This window comes from Pristis pectinata, chromosome 4 (genome assembly GCF_009764475.1).
Source record: "Pristis pectinata isolate sPriPec2 chromosome 4, sPriPec2.1.pri, whole genome shotgun sequence".
Classification (NCBI taxonomy): Eukaryota; Metazoa; Chordata; class Chondrichthyes; order Rhinopristiformes; family Pristidae; genus Pristis; species Pristis pectinata.
In genome coordinates, this window is record NC_067408.1 from 49,657,917 (window position 1) to 49,677,245 (window position 19,329).

At 40.9% G+C, this 19,329-nt stretch overlaps 1 protein-coding gene across 1 annotated transcript in view; it reads left to right on the plus strand.

The window, feature by feature from the left end:
* The window catches only part of LOC127569354 (slit homolog 3 protein-like), a 529,163-nt gene that overhangs the window by 73,471 nt on the left and 436,363 nt on the right, over positions 1-19,329 (plus strand). Inside the window, exon 4 of the mRNA XM_052013912.1 lies at positions 1,421-1,492. Within this exon, the coding sequence (XP_051869872.1) occupies positions 1,421-1,492 (72 nt within the window). The remainder of the gene's footprint in view (positions 1-1,420; positions 1,493-19,329) is intronic.

Genomic DNA, 19,329 nt, shown 5'->3' on the forward strand with positions numbered 1-19,329 from the left:
CTGGCAGAAACCCACAGGGTTATAGGGATAACGCACAAACTCTACACTGGAGCCAGCTGCTGCACCATTGTGCAGCTTTATCACAGCACTGATGGAGTGGTATTTGGCCTGGGGACTATATTATTGAAGAAGTGCTAAACCAATTGCGAGCCATTATTTAACACAGTGGTGAGCGAGTTGAGCAACACTTTTGTCCAATCACTGCCAGAGTTGTCAGCGTCGGAAGACTACCACCTCCAAGGAGCCATAAACTACTTAACATGCACATGCTATCTGGTCCAGGACACAGTTCTAACTGGAGAAAATGGGTAGCTCATACAGAACCAAAGCCAGCAAGGAACCCCAGTGGCAGGCAACAGAGGGGCCAGCAAAGGCCTCACACCAGCCTTGGCCTCCCCCCTCCCCAATGTCATCCTGCACCAACACCTGTGGGTAACAGCATCCCTTGGTGCCCATCTCAGCATTCAACCACCAGAGACTGGTCCCTTGGGTACTGCAACAGCCTCTTCAATTTTCCACTCCAACCCACTGGGATTGTTGTTGATTCTGACTAATAGCGCCACAGGTTGGTACTCTTCAACCCAAGCTTGGGTTCTTAAGGTGGCTTTCCTGGCCTTCCTGATATTTTCTATGTTAACCCTGTGCTTGTCTTTTAGTCCTGTGGTTCAACGGCTGTTGAAGCTGCTTTAATAATGTTCAAAGACGATTTAAACTGGGGTTTTGGTTCATGCTAAACAAGACCAATGCAAATCTTGGACCCCAAAATATTAGTAATTCAACTTCTTGCTGATAGTAGGATGTGGATGCTGTGAACTGGTGATAATTTTTTGCCTCAATGACAGATATCACCTTTCAAAAGTATACACAGTAACTTTATATCTGAATTGGTATTTAATAACAAGTATATGATTCACCTTGCTGCACTCTACAGAGTGCACTGCATTGTAAATTCAGTACCTTATAGAGTATTGTATAATCCATAGTGCCACTTTCTATATTGTATAAGGAGAATTTTGTGAGTATTTAACACACTAAAGCATTATAGGGGACTTTCTAGAGTACAGCTGACTGCAGCTTGGTGTAGTTCAATGTTCTATAGATTCCAGGCAACCTATCAAGATTGATTACATTTATATGCTGGATAATGCACTAACTTGTAAACTAATGTTGGTTTGGTGTATTGTAGTGTATACCTCACAGATTTAATTTGATGTTAGTACAATACAGGATATACTGCAATACTAAATTATTAAAAGATATGTTGGAATAAGCAACAACAACACATTATTGGAAAAGGTTGAAAAGTTCTGTATTTGGAATGTGGAGCAGTGAAATAATTAGGACTTGTCACTGGTACTGTGCTTGATCTGTGTACATCACATGTATGTTGATTGTTTTTTGTTCTAAATTTCTTTATCAGGCGACTCAACAAGAATAAACTTCAAGTCCTTCCTGAACTGCTCTTCCAGGGCACTCCAAAGCTCTCCCGACTGTGAGTAACCAAAAGTTTATGGCTTCATTCAGGTTCTTCATTCCCGTTTTATAAAGAATTGTCTTTTTGAATCAATTTAATTTACAAAATAGCTGTGCAGTGGGAAAAAAATATCTACAATGTTTCAGGTCAATTGATCAATCAATGCCTTGTTTGTTTGAGTTGGTTGGTCTGTCATCTAATTAGGAAACTGCTTACTCAAGTTGTTTGAATAATTGTCCAATCAAGGGAGAGTTTGTTTGCGCTATTGACTTGACCTGGATGTTTCAGGAAAGTTCAGGATATTAATTTGTGTACTTTTAAAAATAAGTTTCTCTCCATTCTTTTCAATGTCAAAGTGTAGGAGCAGATTTTAAAATACAAAATCAGCCATTCCCTTAAACAATGTTGCAAGTTGGTACTTTATGATAATTAAAATGTGTATCCTTGAGCAAAGGCATTTACTGAGTTAGGTTAAACAGACTCTTTCATCGCCATGAGAAATAATGTTTTGCAGATGTATTATTTTGTCCTTTTGTTCTTTGCTAATACATTTCTTTGAATCGAGGCTGCAAAAATCATGTCTGCTTTTGGATTCTCCTTCAGCAAGTGACAACTGTCTGTCTCAGATATATTGGTTAAACAATTGGAGTTTTTCTATTAGGAAAAAGAATGTGTTTAAGCCCTCAAGAGGGCCATGAATGGTTCTTTGTTTTATTTGAGTTGCTTTACCTGATTTATATACTAATGTAGATTACAGCTGCTGCATGTGAAGCAGGATTTTACTAGCTGGCATGTAGTCAATTATTTTACTTATTGGTAGAGTCCCACCCTGCTAAACTGGATAGGGCGTGCTACCAGTGCAGATGATCTCCTCTTGTTTTGTGTAACTTATCTTTAAAACAAAGCACCTTTAGTTGTGACGAGTGTTAAAAGACTTACCAAATCCTTTTTACAAACTCCCGGCCTCTAACAGGACGTATCCCTGATGAGGATTCTCTTTTTAATTTCCATTTAATTTTCTCTGTGTTATCCATTTCCTTGGTGCCTTTGCTTTTCCTGCTGAGATAGGTAGTTTGTGAAACTTGACAGTCTTTAAAGGTAAAGAGCTGAGATAAAGCCTTATCAATACTGCATGCATCATTGTGTAATATTTTGATTTAAGAATTAGTGAACTTACATACAAATTAGGAGCAGGAATAGCCCAATTGTCCTCTCAAGTCTGCTCTGGCATCATGCCCAATGTGATTGTATCCTCAGCTCTACATTCCCATCCATCCTTGGTAATCTTTCACCCTTTTCCTTATCTAGAATCCGCCTACCTCTCCTCTACAAGTATTCAAAAACTCTGCTTTCACTGCTTTGAGAAGGAGTATCTCAAACCTCATGATACTCCTGTAAGAAAATGTTTCACCTTAATTGAGTGACCCCTTATTTTTAAACAGCGAACTCTAGTTTTCTATTCTCCCACAAGAGAAATCATCCTCTCCATGTCCACCCTGTCGAGACCCTTCAGGATCTGTTATGTTTCAATAAAGTACCCTCTCACTCTTCAAAACTCCAGTAGATACAGAAAAGAGGATAGTTTAAAGTTCTGATGTGCGCAGAAATGTTATAAATCTAATGTGCATATTCAATCTTTCTAAAACAAGATCGTAACCTTGTTTAACCAAGCTCCTTGTTTTTGTAATATATCCTTGTTTTTTTTCTGAGCTCATTTTGATTTTCTCTTGGCACGCACTCTTGGGCTAATTTTACATTGAAATTGCCACGTAAGTGCATAATAAAAACAGAAAATGCTGGAAACTCTCAGCAGTTCAGGCATCATCTGTAGAAAGGGAAACAGAGTTAATGCTTTAGGTCAAAGCTCTAAGGAAGCAACTGTGGCCTGAAATGTTAATGCTTTTCTTTCTTCACAAATGCTGCTTGACTTGCTGTGCATTTCTAGCATTTTCTATTTTTATCTCAGATTCTCGGCATCTGCAGCCTTTTGATGTCCTTGTTAATGCATGTTGCCATTGAAAAAGAATCACAAAACAAGGAAAATCTTTACTAATGTATTACACTGTTGTTGCTGTCAGTGCCTTGTTGGAGCAGAAACTTATGGCAATAGCCCAAGGAACTAATCTTGCAATATTCCCTGTTCTTGACTCTGCCAGGGCATGGTGGCAAGGTGCCAAGCAGAGGCCCAACTTTCTCTATTGGAAGGGAAATAAAAATTAGAGCAAGAGTTACTACCTGGCAGCTCCTTAAGCCTCCTGGTAGCTGTTGGAAGAGTGGTGCTGGCAGCAGCCTGTCAGCCCACCCATGTATCTACTCTGCTGGAATTGCTGCTTGTTCCAGAAGTTATAGGGTAAAGGGGGGAGAGAAGCAACAGCTCAGAGTGAATTCGTACAGTTCTAACAAGGCTAATTTCTGACTCAGCAATCTATAACACCCTGACATTTTATTAGGACACAAGAGATTCTACAGATGCTGAAATCTGGAGCAACACCCACAAAATGCTAGAGGAATTGAGCAGGTCAGGCAGCATCTAAGGAGGGAAATAAACAGCTGACATTTTGGGTCGAGAACCTTTATCAAGTCTCGACCCGAAACATCGACTGTTTATTTCCCTCCAATAGATGCTGCCTGACCTGCTGGGTTCCTCCAGCATTTTGTGTGTGTTGCTGACATTTTATTACCCTGTTTGTCCAAGTTTTCCTGAATAAAATCATTTTATCTGGAATCTATCTTAAAGCAAGTCACAATCTAGATGTGAATATTTTCCCTCATTGTTGGTGTTCTGCTCCTGAAAGAAACAGGAAATGGAGACTGCGTGCTTTTAGAAGCATCCTGAACTGCTATGCTTGCTCATAGGGGAGTTCCCTGCCAGGCTGAGGCACCACTTCAGTCATCTCTGGCTGCTGTTACCCTACCTCTTGCGCCACTCCATGCTGGCACTGACAGAGGCCTGTGGTATTGATTGCTTGGCTGATCTGGCCCAGGAAGGCTGTTGAGGTTTACAACTTGTTTGACTTTTGAGTAAACTGCATACAAGTTTTCTCAATTGTGAACTGTTCGTCAAACTAAATAAATTGCCCCTATTATTTCCATGTTTTATAACGTGGACCATCACACCTCAGAGGTTAAAACAAACATCATGCTGTTGCATCCAATCCTGTTCCAGCTTTGATCTGTTCTTCAGGGGTTACCATTCACTACATGCCATTCTGATGTCCTGCCCTGGCAGGTCACTATTGGAATTCATGCTTTAGAAATCTGCTACTGGTGGATATTTGCAATGCTGTATGAGCCTTTCTGATCTGCATGCTTGTGGAAACTCAAAGTCAAAGTCAAATTCGAGTTTATTGTCATATGCACAAGTACATGTATGCATGGGGGCATTGATAAACCTACTTGCAGCAACATTACAGGCACATAGCATCATATAAGCAGCATTCACAAGAAAAATGTAAATTAAACATAAATTCTACACAAGTTTTACAAGAAAGAACACAATTAGAACAAAAAAAACACTTACATTGGAGCTGGATATAGGGATTACTTCAGAATACCTGAGATGTATATGCCTGACACACTCACTAACACTTTCTCTCACCTGACTAATTTCTACTTATGCCTAGTGTTATTAAAACAGGGTAAGTCACTTTGTGATATAAGATTACTTCCAGTTAGGTAACAGCCAACTGCAAACGTCTGGCTATCTTTTAATCTCCATGTTACCTAGAAATAATATAAGCATGTATACTGAAAGCCATGGGTATAGTGTATTGTGGGTCCATTTGGACTGGTGTTTAGAGCAGTGTAACTTTTGCTCAATTAAATATGGAACTTCATGCAAATACAGTCTTTCTTGATGGTAGTTGATCTTCAAATGAACCAAGCAATGTAACCAAGAAATAACAATGCAACATGGTCTTTTAAGGTGTTAGAAACTGACCAACATTAAGGTGCACGTCCCTGAGCAGCTTTAGACATACACCAGAATGAGGGTAGGTTATATAAATTGGTATAAAGCTTCATGTAATGGGAGCATAGATTGGAGATTCTGAAGCAGGAACTAGCAGACCTAACACAATTTCCCTTTCCCTTAACACCACCTGACAGAAATCCTTAATGTGTTCCTGTCCCTTGGAACAACTAATGGGTAAAATAGCCCTATACCGTCAATGGATAGGATTAAAAGAGCCTACTGATTTCCCTCAATAAAGTTAGGTAACAGTTTTCATGCTATTCACGATAGTTCTTCCTGGTCCACAAAAATGAATGCATTAAATTTTCATTTACACTGATTCATCAGGTTGTACTATTACATTTCAGCAGATCATAGGGGAAGGTCTATCTACATGATTATCTCTGACACAAAAATAATGGAGTTGTTGAGCAATTATAACATCAACCTCTTATCAATTAGTCCACAAAAGTCCCAGACATGATGTGAAGTCAACAGAGAGTTTTAGGAACCATAGATCCAATTACTAATTATTAATGTGGAAATGTTAGAAAAGGACAGAAACACAATACAGGTAAAGAGTTATTCTTGAAACAGTGCCAAACTGTTCAAATTTTGCACGTAACAGCAAGTTTCAATATATCACCACAAAAAGCTTAATATTGCAGATCTGGAAATCTGAAATAAAACAGAAAATGCTGGAAATACTCAGCGGATCAAGCAGCGACTGTTGAAAGAGGAGCAGAGTTACTACTTTAATGATCTTTCTGTGGCTGTTTGAATGAAAGGTCATTAACTTGAGACATTGACTTTGTTTCTCTCTCCACACATGCTGCCTGGCCTGCTGAGTATCTTCAACATTTTCTGTCTGTACTTCAATCCTATCAATGCACATTTGCTGAAACAGGGCCAGTTGTTTGGTCTTAAGCCCAAGGGGTAAGTTTGTCGGGCAATACAGAGGCACTCCTCCTTATCTTCTGCCAATATTTCTGCTGATTACCACTATCTCTCTCATTTTTCTTTCAGTTGCCTGTCACAGTTGTCTTTAGTAAATGCTGTTGGATCACTTGATATAATCATTGGCTTAGCACAGTGATGTCATTCCCTCAATATTTCTAGCTCCATCCTGACCTCCAGTGCTGTCTGTGTGGAGTTCACACATCATTCCTGTGACTGTGTGGGTTTTCCCTGGGTGCTCTGGTCTCTTCCAGGATCTGAAAGACATGCTGACTGATGGGTTAATTGGTCACTGTAGTGTTGGTGGGTGGTGGGAGAGAGAACGGATTGTATAGAAAGAGGTCAGGGGATGCTGGCACAGGGCTGAAAGTCGGCACAGGGCTGAATGACCAACTTCTGTGTCATGAGGAGATATCAGAAATATTTAAAATGGGACGAATTTCACCATCCTCTGGCCCACGTGAGTTTGAATGCAGTTGACCTCTGCTCAGTATAAAAAGCTTCTCAAAAACTGGCAGGCTTCCTCACAGAACAGACAAGCCAATTTATGAAATTAATGGACAAGAATGAACACACACCTGAAATATATCAATAACTGAAGGGGAAAAATTGATATGCTTGGGTATAAAAATAATCCAAAACTTTGCTGGTTCTAATTTTCCTGCAGGAGGCCAGATGAAATCAAGTGTAATGAAACAACAATAACATTTAAATGTTTGGATAACAAATACCTTTACAGTATGTCAATGGCTCTATTTGAAGAGCTGGTATTCTCACTGGAACAAAACCGATTTAGCACCTCTTACCAGAAGCCAAGCCATGTGTCTCTGCATGACTCCCACATGAAATTATATCTAGCTTAAACCTGTAAAGTGTAGTGGCTATTATTCCCCCATCATTTGTTACTGCTATGCGTGTGACATTTTTTTAAAAAAAAGTTCTTACTATTGAGGTTCAAAAGAATTTTACAAACTTGATAGATCAATAAAACAGGTCCCAAAAGGAGCCATGGAAACCTTAGGTTGTGACTCCATCTTTCATCTGAGGTGAGCTTGTCAGCACAGTGATTGAAAGCAAAGCTGTGTGGTTGTCGGGAACAATCTGCTTCTCATCGGAATCCAGGCATCACTTTGCTCATTCCAGAATGCATTTTTTTTCTTCCTTTTCTTTTTATCATAAGGAGCAAAACCTCTGCAGGATCATATAGTCTATATAGATTATTTTCCTATCTGGATTTCTTTAAAAATTAGAGGTTGCTGAAGCTCCATATCTGTGAGGCAGACCGATTCCATTTGAACCTGCTCCTGGAATCTCATCTCCAGGGTATTGAATCCCTGGATATCATTTCCCCTTCATGAGGATAATTTACCCTGACCAGGCCTCTAGGCCTTCATTTGATTAATCACCTACAATGTGAGTTCAGTGATTGCTTAGAAGCCTGGAATAGTTATGAGCTTGTTGATGAGGTAGCATTTGGTTTGTATTCTGACATCCACTTCCTTTTGCAGTGTTTTCATGGTTCAGAAGATGAGAGCAATTATTTTACTTACAGAAACACAGACCTTTATTTATTTATTTATAAAATCATTGCCCAGAATTGCTTTCATTGTACCAGGCTTGGCTGCCAAGTTTGGAATGTTGGAGCTTCTATCACCCTTCGATCATCACGATGGGCCTTTAAGTGTCCCACAATTCTAGTATTTTGAGGTGGCCGGTCATTTGAGAGGAAAGAGTTACCTTTAGTCAAGTCAAGGTTATTGTCATGTGTACAAGTATGGTGAGGTACAGGTACAATGAAAAACTTGCTTGTAGCAGTATCACAGACATGTAGGTACATTCAACACACAGAATAAAAATCATACATAAATTGTATAAGGCAGTGAAGAGAAAAAGAAGACTGTGCAAAACAAGACATTGTGCAAAAAAATGCATTCAGAGACAAGTCCTTGGTAGTGCAAGAGGTGGTTTGTAGTGTTCCATTGCTGAGGTAGGGTTAGGGTTGTACAGGTCGGTTCAAGAACTCAATGATTGGAGGAAAGTGACTGTTCCTGAACCTGGTGGTGTGGGGCTTCAGGCTTCTGTACCTCCTCCCTAAGGACTGGAGGAAGGAAATAATGTATGTGTAAACTTGGTGTGGTATAGGAAGGAGAGAATCCCTGTATTAACTAGGAATAGGTATGAGAGGAAGGGTACCTTTGGTCAATCTGGGGCAGGAAGACAAGGGTGAGAGTGCTTGTATTAACAAGAGATGGGTACAGGAGGGAGAAAGTGTGTCAGAGAGCAAGGGATATGGCTGGGAGCGAGAGAGTACTTCTGCAACTGGAATAGCAAGGGAGAAGTGTCTGTGTTGACAACGCATGATAATGAGAAGAGAGATTCATTATGTTGATTAGGGCTGGGTGCAGCAGGGGGAATGTGATTAGGGAGAGGAAATGGAGAAAGAAAGTGCTCTGTGACTGGAGTGATAGTGTGAGTGAGTAATGCCTATGTACGTGGCAAAGGAGTTAGAATAGAAGGTTATGTCCGTGGACTTAGAGGGGAGCATGAAAAAAGAATAAGAAAATGGGAGCAGGAGTTAGGCCACTCGGTCCTAGCCTATCCCACCATTCAATATGATCAGGGCTAATCTGCCCCAGGCCTCATCTCCTCTTCCGTGCCAGTTTGACATAGACCTCCGTTCCCTGATCTTTCAAAATTCTATCTATTTCCTCTTTAAATAGCCTCAAAGATTTGGCCTGCACAACCCTCCAGGATAGAAAATTCCAGATATTCACCACCCTCTGCAAGAAGAAGGCAGTATCTGTGCAGGGATGGGAGGGCAGTGATATTTCAGATAAGGTGAGAGTTGGGGATGAGTCAGTGGGAAGAGGAGGTTGCAACTAACAGCCCAGGCAAGCAACTTCTGGGGAAAAAGATCAACTATGAAAATGCTAAATGTCATTTAATTCTTTGACATGTCCATTTTAAGCTGAAAATCTTATAAACTGTGAACTAAGTAAAGTGTTTTAATATTATCCGGAGTTTGAATTGTCAGAGAGAAACGATTAGAATTTCTCTGAAATGTCTGAATCAACGGATGGACAAGAACTGAAGGTAATATTTCATCTGTGTACAAGAAACCTTAAATTTGCCTCCTACACTCCTGTCATAACTTAAGGGAACTAAGACGAAAGAGGAGAAAAATATAGCCTCCCTCAGGGAGGCATGGGTAAGTGAGGAATCATCGTTCCACAAACAATGTGAGGCCCTTGTGCTACAAATCTGTGGTCAGTGAGTTTTCATCTGACATGGTTTGAGAAGTATTATTTTGGGTTCAAGAGCATTTACAAGAAACAATGACAGCTACACATCATCATGTAGCCTGCAGCCTCTGTACATACTTCATTATGGCTTCACCATAAAGATTGAACTAAGGAGACTTCTTGCATGCCTGAAGTTGTTGATCTGAAACCTCTTGCATAAAATCCAACACTCTGGTGTGCAGGTGGGCTGAGGTTGGAGCACTGTTAAATGTTAAGAAACCATTGCAATCAACCTTTTGGAAGGGAAGGTGGATTTTGGAAATACTGTGGTGTCGCTTATGTTGCTTGGGACTCTGCCATGCAACATTGTGCAATGATTTTGCATTGAAGGCACAGTACATGTTGTTGGATCACCCTGTGGCCTGCTTCAGCATCTAACAAAGCTGCAGGTCTACTTCCTCTTTTCTGTAGGATGTTTGAGATGTGTTGCTTCCTTTGCTCCAGAACAAGTCAATCTTTGTCTTTCTGAAGGAATATTGAGTTCCCGTGTTTAGAGTTGCTTGTAGAGGGTGAAAGATGTAGAAAAGAAATACTTCAAAGTTCTCACAAGTTCGAGGGATCCTCCATTAGACTCATCGGCACCTTAGAAGCCTTCCAGCTGTAGTGGATGCAAGTCATCCTTGAACCTGAGGAACCGTCTGAGAGGAAGAAATAATCTCAATGTTGGTGGAGTAGGTTTGAATGGCAGCCAGCCCTTGTCTGACTCATTTGTGATCTTGTTCCTCATCAACTATGTTGGTTGCAATCCCTGTGTGCAATGTGTGTGATCCAGATTATTGTCAAGATTGTGCCAGCTGTAATAAGGAATGGAGGATAATTACTTTTTTTTTAAATATATCGTCATTTCTCTTGATTTGATTACATGTTAACTATGAGCCACATTTTCAGATTTTTTCCTCTTTCTCAGTGTGTACTTTTTCCACTCATTTTATTGCTTGCAAAGCACTTAGCCAAGGCTAAAAACTGACAAGTAAATTGTCAGGGAGAGCTTTTTGGATGTTTTAATCCCAACAAGCACATTATCAGATCTGTGCCGCCTTGCATCTTGTGACATGGAGATGAAAGAGCTTGCAAGGGAAGGGAGGAGGACAGCCCTGTTTGTTTGTTTGGCCACGCTGTCGCCGCATCTCAAGTTGGCAAAATCAATCTCAGTTCAAAGTGTGTGAGTGTAATTGCAGTGTGTGTGTGTGTGTGTGTGTGTGTGTGTGTGTGTGTGTGTGTGTGTGTGTGTGTGTGTGTGTGTGTGTGTGTGTGTGTGTGTGTGTGTGTGTGTGTGTGTGTTGTACAGCAACAAGTCTGTAACAAGGATTGTCTGATAATTAAAAGGTTTAATGCTGCATTAAAGCATTGAGAATTTTAAACACAAAACTCAGCTCAGGTTGATGGAAGTTGTTCTATAACTAATTAAAGAGCTGATATTATCTTGCTGCATTTTCATTTCCTTTCCCCTGCTTTTCTTTAAATCTGGGAGATGCTGCCTGCCAGAAGGGTGCTGTGATCCGTGCTCCTCAAAGTATCAATGTTAAATCATACAACCTGTTAAATGATCTCCACTTTTTGATTATTGAAATGCATTCATTCTCACTAATTTCCTGATCAGGAACAAAGACCTTCTGACTTAACTTGAATATGTTTTGCACAAGAGAAGATAATTGGTCCACCTTGCCAGCCCTTCCAAATATCCCATTGAGTTCTTCACTGTAACTGTAATGACCTTTGTCAATGCAATTTCCTGACTGCAATATTTCAGGCACACAAAAGCAAAATGCTGTGAATACTGGAGATGTGAAATAAAGGCAGGATATGTTGGACATGCTCAAGTCAGGTAGTACCTGTAGAGATGGGAAGAGTTAATGACCTTTCATTAAAAAAGTAAAAATATCTACAGATGTATCAATTTTTCAGATGTAGGGACAGTAGGAAAGGAAGGAAAAAAAAGGATATTCTGTGATGGGGTGAAAGGCAGAAGGGATTAGATGAACTAAATGCAAAGTAAAAGGAAGGGGATGGTAATTGAACAAATGAAACACATGATGAGTCTAGTAGAGGTGTAAATAGCAATAGTAGAATCATTATCTGAAATTAGTAGACTCAGTGCTGTGTCTGGTATTCCAGCACTGAGACAATGGGTAATTTTATAATTCACCATAGATTCATCTATACCCTTCACTCCAAGAACTGGCTCAGAGATCGTCCCTGTTTTTTTCCACTCTGTTATCAATTACTTTTTATTTTATGATTACATTTCATCCCAAATCCTCTGTTCTTGCTGGCTGCTTCCTGTCCTCTGATGTCCTTTTCAGCTTCCTGCCTCTTTACCTTCTACTCAGCAGCCCCAAAGTAAAGAGATGCCTTTTTGTGCATGCTGAGTGTTATAGCAGTGCAAATTATATACCTGCATTTGCAGCAGGAGTCTCTGTAACAGATATTTAGTCTCACATGCAGGCAAACATGAATCTATTGAGTTTGGGAAAGGTCTCGTGCATTTAACTAACTATTCTAGGTGTTTGATGAGTGACCATCTTGCTCTTTCAATGAAAACTCATGCAGAACTAATATCTCAATAATGAAATGATTTTGCAGGAACTGGCTATTTACATAATACGAAGGAAGTTGGTTTGTAATTGCTAATGATTAAAGCCAGGCGACGTCTGAAGTTATTCACTTTGGTATGCATTACAGAAAAGCAGAGTATTTGTTAAATGGTGAGGAACTAAACTGGGCAATCTTGATATTCAAAGGGACATGGGGGTGCTTGTACTCAAGTCACTGAAAATTGACAAGGAGGTGCAGCAAGTAGTTATGAGTGCAAATGTTAGCCTTTATTATGAGAGAATTTGAATCCAGGAGTAAGGAAGTCTTATTGCAATTGCACAGGGCCTTGGTGAGACCGCACCTGGAGTATTATGTACAGTTTTGGTTTCCTTACCTAAGAAAGGACATAATTCCCATAGAGGCAATAAGTGAAGATACATTAGGCTGGTTCCAAGGGTGGAATAGATTGGGATGACATTCTAGAGATTTTGAGGACTCAGGGCAGATCTCGTGGAAGCTTACAAAATTCTCAAAAGGCTTGACAGGGTAGATGCATGGAAGATGCTTTCCCCTGACTGAGAACTCTGGCCCCAGAGTCACAGCCTCACAATAGGACTTTCTTCGCTCAAAGAAAGAGGTAGAGGGAGAGGGAGAGGGATAGAGAGAGGAGATGTTAGTTTGGATTCTCTTTCCTCAGATCCTCATGTTCATGCCATCTTGTAACATTTTCTATTTGCTGACCTTGCCTCAGTCCATTTGCTGCTCGCGCTCTCTAACGCGCCTTGATTATATCCAACTTTAGTGATTTCAATGCACCCCCATTTGACATTCCTTGTTCTGGCCTTTGTAAACTTGAGGTCAGCCCATGTCCTAACACAAGAAGTCCTGTTCAATCAGCACCCTTGTTTTTGTTGGTCTACATTTCAAAATTGCATTCTTTTTTTCAGATCCCTTTGTCGTCTCACTGCACTACATGCCAGCAATACTTCATGGCCGATAATACTTTACTCCTTTGTTTCTGGGCCTTGCAACAATTCATCACCGGTGGGTGTACTTTCAACAGCAAAGACCCCAGGCTTGATATCCCTCTCCAAATCTTCTAATACCTTTTCCTCCTTTTAAACCCTACTGTGTTGACCATGCCTTTGGTCTTATGAGCTAATAACTCTTTATGTAGACTGGGCCCTGTGTTGTACCTTTCCATGTTTTGCCTACTTTAAAGTCCAGCTATACTTCCTGCTGCCTCAGGAAAGCAGCTGACATAATCAAAGACCCCTCCCACCCCAGGCGGTCTCTCTTCTTTCCTGTCAGGCGGAAGATACAAAAGCTTGAGAGCACGTACCACCAGGCTTGAGGACAGCTTCTCTCTGACTCTTGAACAGACCTCTTGTATGCTGAAAGATGAACTCTTGATCTCCCAGTCTACCTTGTCATGGTCCTTGCACTTTACTTGTCTACCTGCACTGCACTGTCTCCATAACTGCAAAACTATATTCTGCATTCTGTTTCTCTTTTTACTACCTCAATGTACTTATGTAGGACATGATCTGTCCGGATGGCACACAGACAAAAGCATTTCACTGTACCTTGGTGCATGTGACAATAATAAACCAATTCCAGTTCCAAGTAATTTTTTTCTTAAATTCTCTTCAATGAAGACAGTTTCCTTGCCTTAGCCTGCTTGAATTCAGCCCTTTGATTTTGATCTAATTTGGAATGATTTTCTTCTCTGCATCACCCTAGTGAAAGTTTTATCTGGCTTCATCCCAGGAAAAACTCTGAGAATTATTTATCACGCTGGTGGTGACTTTTAAAGACTGGCATCAGCAGTGAGAAGGTTTCATATTTTCCAGTTCTGTTCCCATGTATGCCGAAGGGGATGACTTTTTTGGGGGAGCAGTTCTGCAAGCAAAGTCCCTCTGACAGTGCTTCAGCCAGGCATTTGTCTACTTAGATGGACAGTGGGTGTTGTCAGCCAATGACATCAGTTTGCACGTCACAATCACCTCATCCTGCCCTTGGCCATTGTCCACATAAGCCTTTCCCATCAGGATTCCTGGAGAGTAATCATAGCAAAATGGAACCTTGCAGCACAGAAGGAAACCATTAACCCATCGTGCCTCTTCAGATTTTTTGAAAGAACTATTCAATTAGATGGACCCCCGTGAACTTTCCCCTGAGCCCTACAAATGTTTCCTTTTTAAGTATTTATCCAATTCCCTTTTGAAAGTTATTACTGAATCTTTCAAGCAGAACATTCCAGATTGTTAAAAACTAAATGCATTTGGCCAGTTTTTCCCAGCACCCTACCTTCCTATTGCACAAAATTACAAGGGGCATAGATAAGGCTGATAGTAAAAGTCCTTTTCCCCTTAACAGAGGTGTGTAAAATTAGAGACCGTAAATTTAAGGTTAGAGGCCAAAGGGTTAGAAAGTACCTGAGGATTTTGTTTTAACCTAGAGGGTGGTTGGAATCTGGAATGCACTGCCTGACAGGGTGATGGAGGCATAGACTCTTGCAACATTTAATAAGTGTCTGAACAAGCATTTCAATTGCCAAGGAACAAAAGGCTATGGATCAAATGCTGGTAAAAAAGGGATTAGCATTGATGAGTGGGTGCTTGATGGTCAGCATTGACATGATGGGCTGAAGGACCCTTATCTGTGCAATCTCCAGTCCTCCTTGACCCAAAGGCATTAAGGTTAATTATCATGCCTAGCTGCTTCCTAATTGCTAGACCTTTCTTGAGACCACTGCTAATGCTCCACAATAAAGTTCACTTCACAGCAACCCCAGAAACAAAGTGAGCTCCAAAAAGAGTGAAAATTGTTTTAAAATTATTTATTGTATTCAAAACTATATTAAAAAATTATGTACTTATTTTCTCATTCCTTCCCTTTTCCACTTCTAATTTGTTACATTTAAGCTCATGTAAGAAAAAGCTGGCACTTAAATCTTCCTCATGTCCAAACAGGGGAGCTCCCACCAGAAGGTGTGACTCAAACTTCCTTACCAGGCAAGGACCAAATGCTAAACGAGGAACATCTAGTGGAGCCAGGCAGATTCTGCTGGGGACTGATTCAGGTCTGGCGTCTGCTTCTTGATCTGGTAATGACTTCATTACACAGAATATTCCTTGAATCTCTCCAGAGAAAGCATCTTGAGAACAAAGAGAAATCTTCCCTAAGTGGAGGTTTGGGGTTGGGGTTGGTGACCTCTGAACTCCTTTCCTTGATGGAATTTTTATCCACCCTTCCTTTTTATTTACTGTCACTGTCAGATGGTGGACTGAACATCTCATCAGGTAATCTGTTTTTTATTTCACTTCGGAACTCTGCAAATCTGAAATTGGGATTCTATTTCTGATTGATTTCATATGTTTTCCCATCCCCATATCTATGTCAATGTTTGATGTGTCCATTAGGAAGCATATGAAGGTTTTTCTTTGCATGCAACACAGTTAGGGCTCAGAATATTGTGCTGGTTCATTGCATGGTTGGTATTTGTTACACAGTACACTAGGGTTGCTTAATCACTGGATTGATGAGCTATGCTTTGTGAGGGTTGTCTGTAGACTAGAAGATTGCACGTTCAATCCTCGGTGAGTGCTGTTCTTGTTGATATCAGGCTCAGCCCCATTAGAGGTCCTTCATCTTAATTCGATGAGTGGGTGGGCAGTTGGATGCAGGGATGGCGGTGGAAATCATCCAGTGTTCCAGTTCCTAATTTTTCTGTCATCATTTCTGCCGAAGGAGTACATGGTGGGTGTGGGTAGAATTGAATTTGATGGTTTTCTAGCCATCAGGTCCATCTCTCACCCTGGTATCCGAGACTGCAACAGGCCATTTGCAATCTTTCACCCAGAGATGAGGTTCTAATAAAACCACTTACATCCACCCTGAGCATGTGGTGAAGGCAGATACTCTCACAACATTTAAGAAGTATGTAGACAAGCACTTGAATCATCCATGCATGGAAGGCTACAGTCCAAGTGCTGGTAAGTGGCATTAGTATATTTGGTTACTTCATGCTCACAAGTTTCTGTGTTGTATGACACTTCCGTAACATTGCCTATCTCTGCTTCTACTTCCACTGCTAAAACCACCCTCATCTATAACTTTGTTATCTTTAGACTTGACTGTTCCGTATTCTACCCTCCATAAACTTGGTCACATACAAAACTCTGCGGCCTGCACCTTGCACCAAGCCTCCTTCATCCAACACCCTTGGCTTTTGGTTTCATAGTGCCTCAATTAAAATTCCCATTGGTTACTGATCTTGCCTCTCCCTACCTCTGTAAGCTTTGTCAGCCTCCTAGCCCACTGAGATCTCTATGATCCTCTCGTATTGACTTTCAGTGGATTCTTGTTCATTCCACCACTGATAGTTGTAATTTTACCTGCCTTGCTGTTAGCACTTAGGTTCCACCTTTAAATTTTTTCTATCTCTCTACTCTTTCTTGATTTATGACATTTCTCAGAATCTATCTCTTTGATCAAGTACTCATTCACCTGCCCAGGTACCTCATTGATTGGCTTGGTATCATAATTTTTTGCTAAACCCTCTTTTGACAAGTACTTTAAAACTTGGTTTAATTGAGCATTACTATTGCTGAATATCCTGGTGACATTCATTACTCGACTGACTTCTGAAAACAGAAAGGCTTGGGTGAGATATCAAAGGGCAGCTCTTGGAATCAATTCCCCGATAAGCAAGAGTCAGCACTTCAGTGAAGAGAGAAGGAAATTTTTTTGAAAGCACAAATGAAGTTAATTAAAATTAGATTGATTAACATTCATTTCCATTATGGACTTGGACAAAGCACTGGAAGAAATCACTGACTAATCACTTGGATGTGCTTTTCTGAACTGTACTGTGTAGTAGTAGTCTGATTACCGATTAAAGATCATCACTTCCTGTAATTCTGAAGGGGAACTGCATGGTCAGATGCAATGTTAAATTCAGATTCCACCCACTTCGAATGCTGCCACCACATTACTCTGAGGAAATTAGGGAAAGTCTCCCCGCTGTCCTCAACCAATACTACCAAAATTTGTTACTGATTGCATCAGTTTTTGTGGGATCTACTATGCACACATTCATATCCATGGCATAGTAATTTTAGTGCACTCAAAGAAGTGTGTTAATTGGGTGGTAGAGTGGACCTCTAACAACCAATTAGAAGTTGACCCCTGCCACTGTAAAGTTTGATTGCCTGGGAGTCAGGGGGAAAGACAGGTTTGGGCAGGTTGAGGATGAGGTGTGCCTTTACTATGTTCTGGCTGGAGTGGGGTAGGTGGGAAGAAGGATTGGGCATACGCTGTGGTCAGGAGAGGGTGGGGAAATAAGATTGAGGTAGTTTCCGGGAAGCGGTTGGAGTCTGGGGGCCTGAAGTGGATTGCGGCATTTGGTTGCTCGTAGGGTTGGATGACTGGGGCTTTTGCTTCTGGTTGGGGAGTCAGTTATAACATCAGGAGGATGAGGGTGGGGATTGGTGCAGTGCAATGGGTTGGGTGTGCCTACTTGATAGTGGTTTCCAGTCTGGCATTGTGTTGTCAGTTGTTTGTCTTTAAGCATAACTTTATGATGGAACTGGGATCCTATGTAACAATTTCTTCTATTCCTCCCTTCAACTGCACAATTTAGGATTTTTCCTTTGTCCCCTGCTTTACGCTGAGTGTTGGGCTCTTACTCATTCTCTTGACAGTTGTGTTCTGCACAGCTGCATTCAACGTAAGTGTGTGTATGGTGTCAGGGCTAAGGCCCGGGAGACAGAAAATGGCTTCAGTATGGCCTGGTAGCTGGATTTAAAGGATTCTGTTGGGGGACTGTTGGGGGTTGGGGTGGATTGGTGGAGAGAGAATTTCAATAGTGTCATGGGAACTGATCAGACCAAGGAGGTTGATTAAAGGGAGACTGGGTCAGTGCCAGAGTTCAAGAGAACATAAGATTATCAACACACATATTCGTTGGCAGTATTTCACTCTAAAGAGCCATTTCCTCCTGTGCCAGCTTGCTCTGACCCTGGTCATACCCCAGCTGAGTCTTTGAAAGATGTTTGCAGTAGTTTATTTTTCCATCCGATTTCTTTATCAGATAATTTCACAGTAGAGCAAAAAGACTTACAATTAAATGCAAAAAAATGCTATCACTGCGCAAATTACAGGAAATGACATTGCAAAAATCAGGGAAGCTCATTTTCAAACATTTTCTACTCTCTCCCTCCCCTGCTCTATATATTTCTATTTCCCCTTCTACCTTCTTTCTCTTATGTGTTTGCCCTCTCCTGGTCCATGGATTGTAGGCTCTGCTAAACAACCAAGGATTGTTACTATCATTTCCACATGAAAAGGACATGCCTGGACAGCCAGTATTTCTTACCCTGCCCCCCACCCCCAATTCCCCTTGGGAAAGTGGTGGTAAACTGCCATCTTAAAGCACACCAAAATTTCTGTTTCTGTTTCATTGCCACAGAAGGTTGGATCTCAGTGGACTGTTCAACCGTGGCGACATCAAAATAAGCTCATTTCCACCATACAACTTCCATTGAAATGTTATCTTCAATCTTCCCTCTCCTTCCACTTCCATTTCCAAAACAATCCAATCCATGGCCCCTTACAGTTAAGTTGCTAACTTAATGCAAGGTTCAGTACTTCCTCCTGTGGCCAACAAGCCTCATTCGCTGAGAAGAACAAAAGCAGAAGGTCATGAGTTCCACCCTGTGTTACATCTAGTCCTCCTTTGAGCACATAACATTATTCCTTGACTCTGGATCAATATCCTGGAACGTCCTACCTGATATCATCACTACAAGGACCACAATGGTTCAAGGAGAAGTACCAGTGCCACCACCTCAGGGCAATTAAGCTGAACAATATGATCATTCCAATATTAAGGACATCTGGAGAATAAATCTGGGCTCTGAGTTGAGGACATGTAAACACTACAGGCCAACAGATGGAAGATTTGTGCTTCTCTTCACTATGGGTTGTTTGTAGTACACCATCTCATATTTCATCTCTTTAAAAGCTGGCTCATATGATGAGGTAGCGATTTAGTACCAAAATGAGTAACCTATAGAATGATGAGTTGATTCCAGTGCAGACTG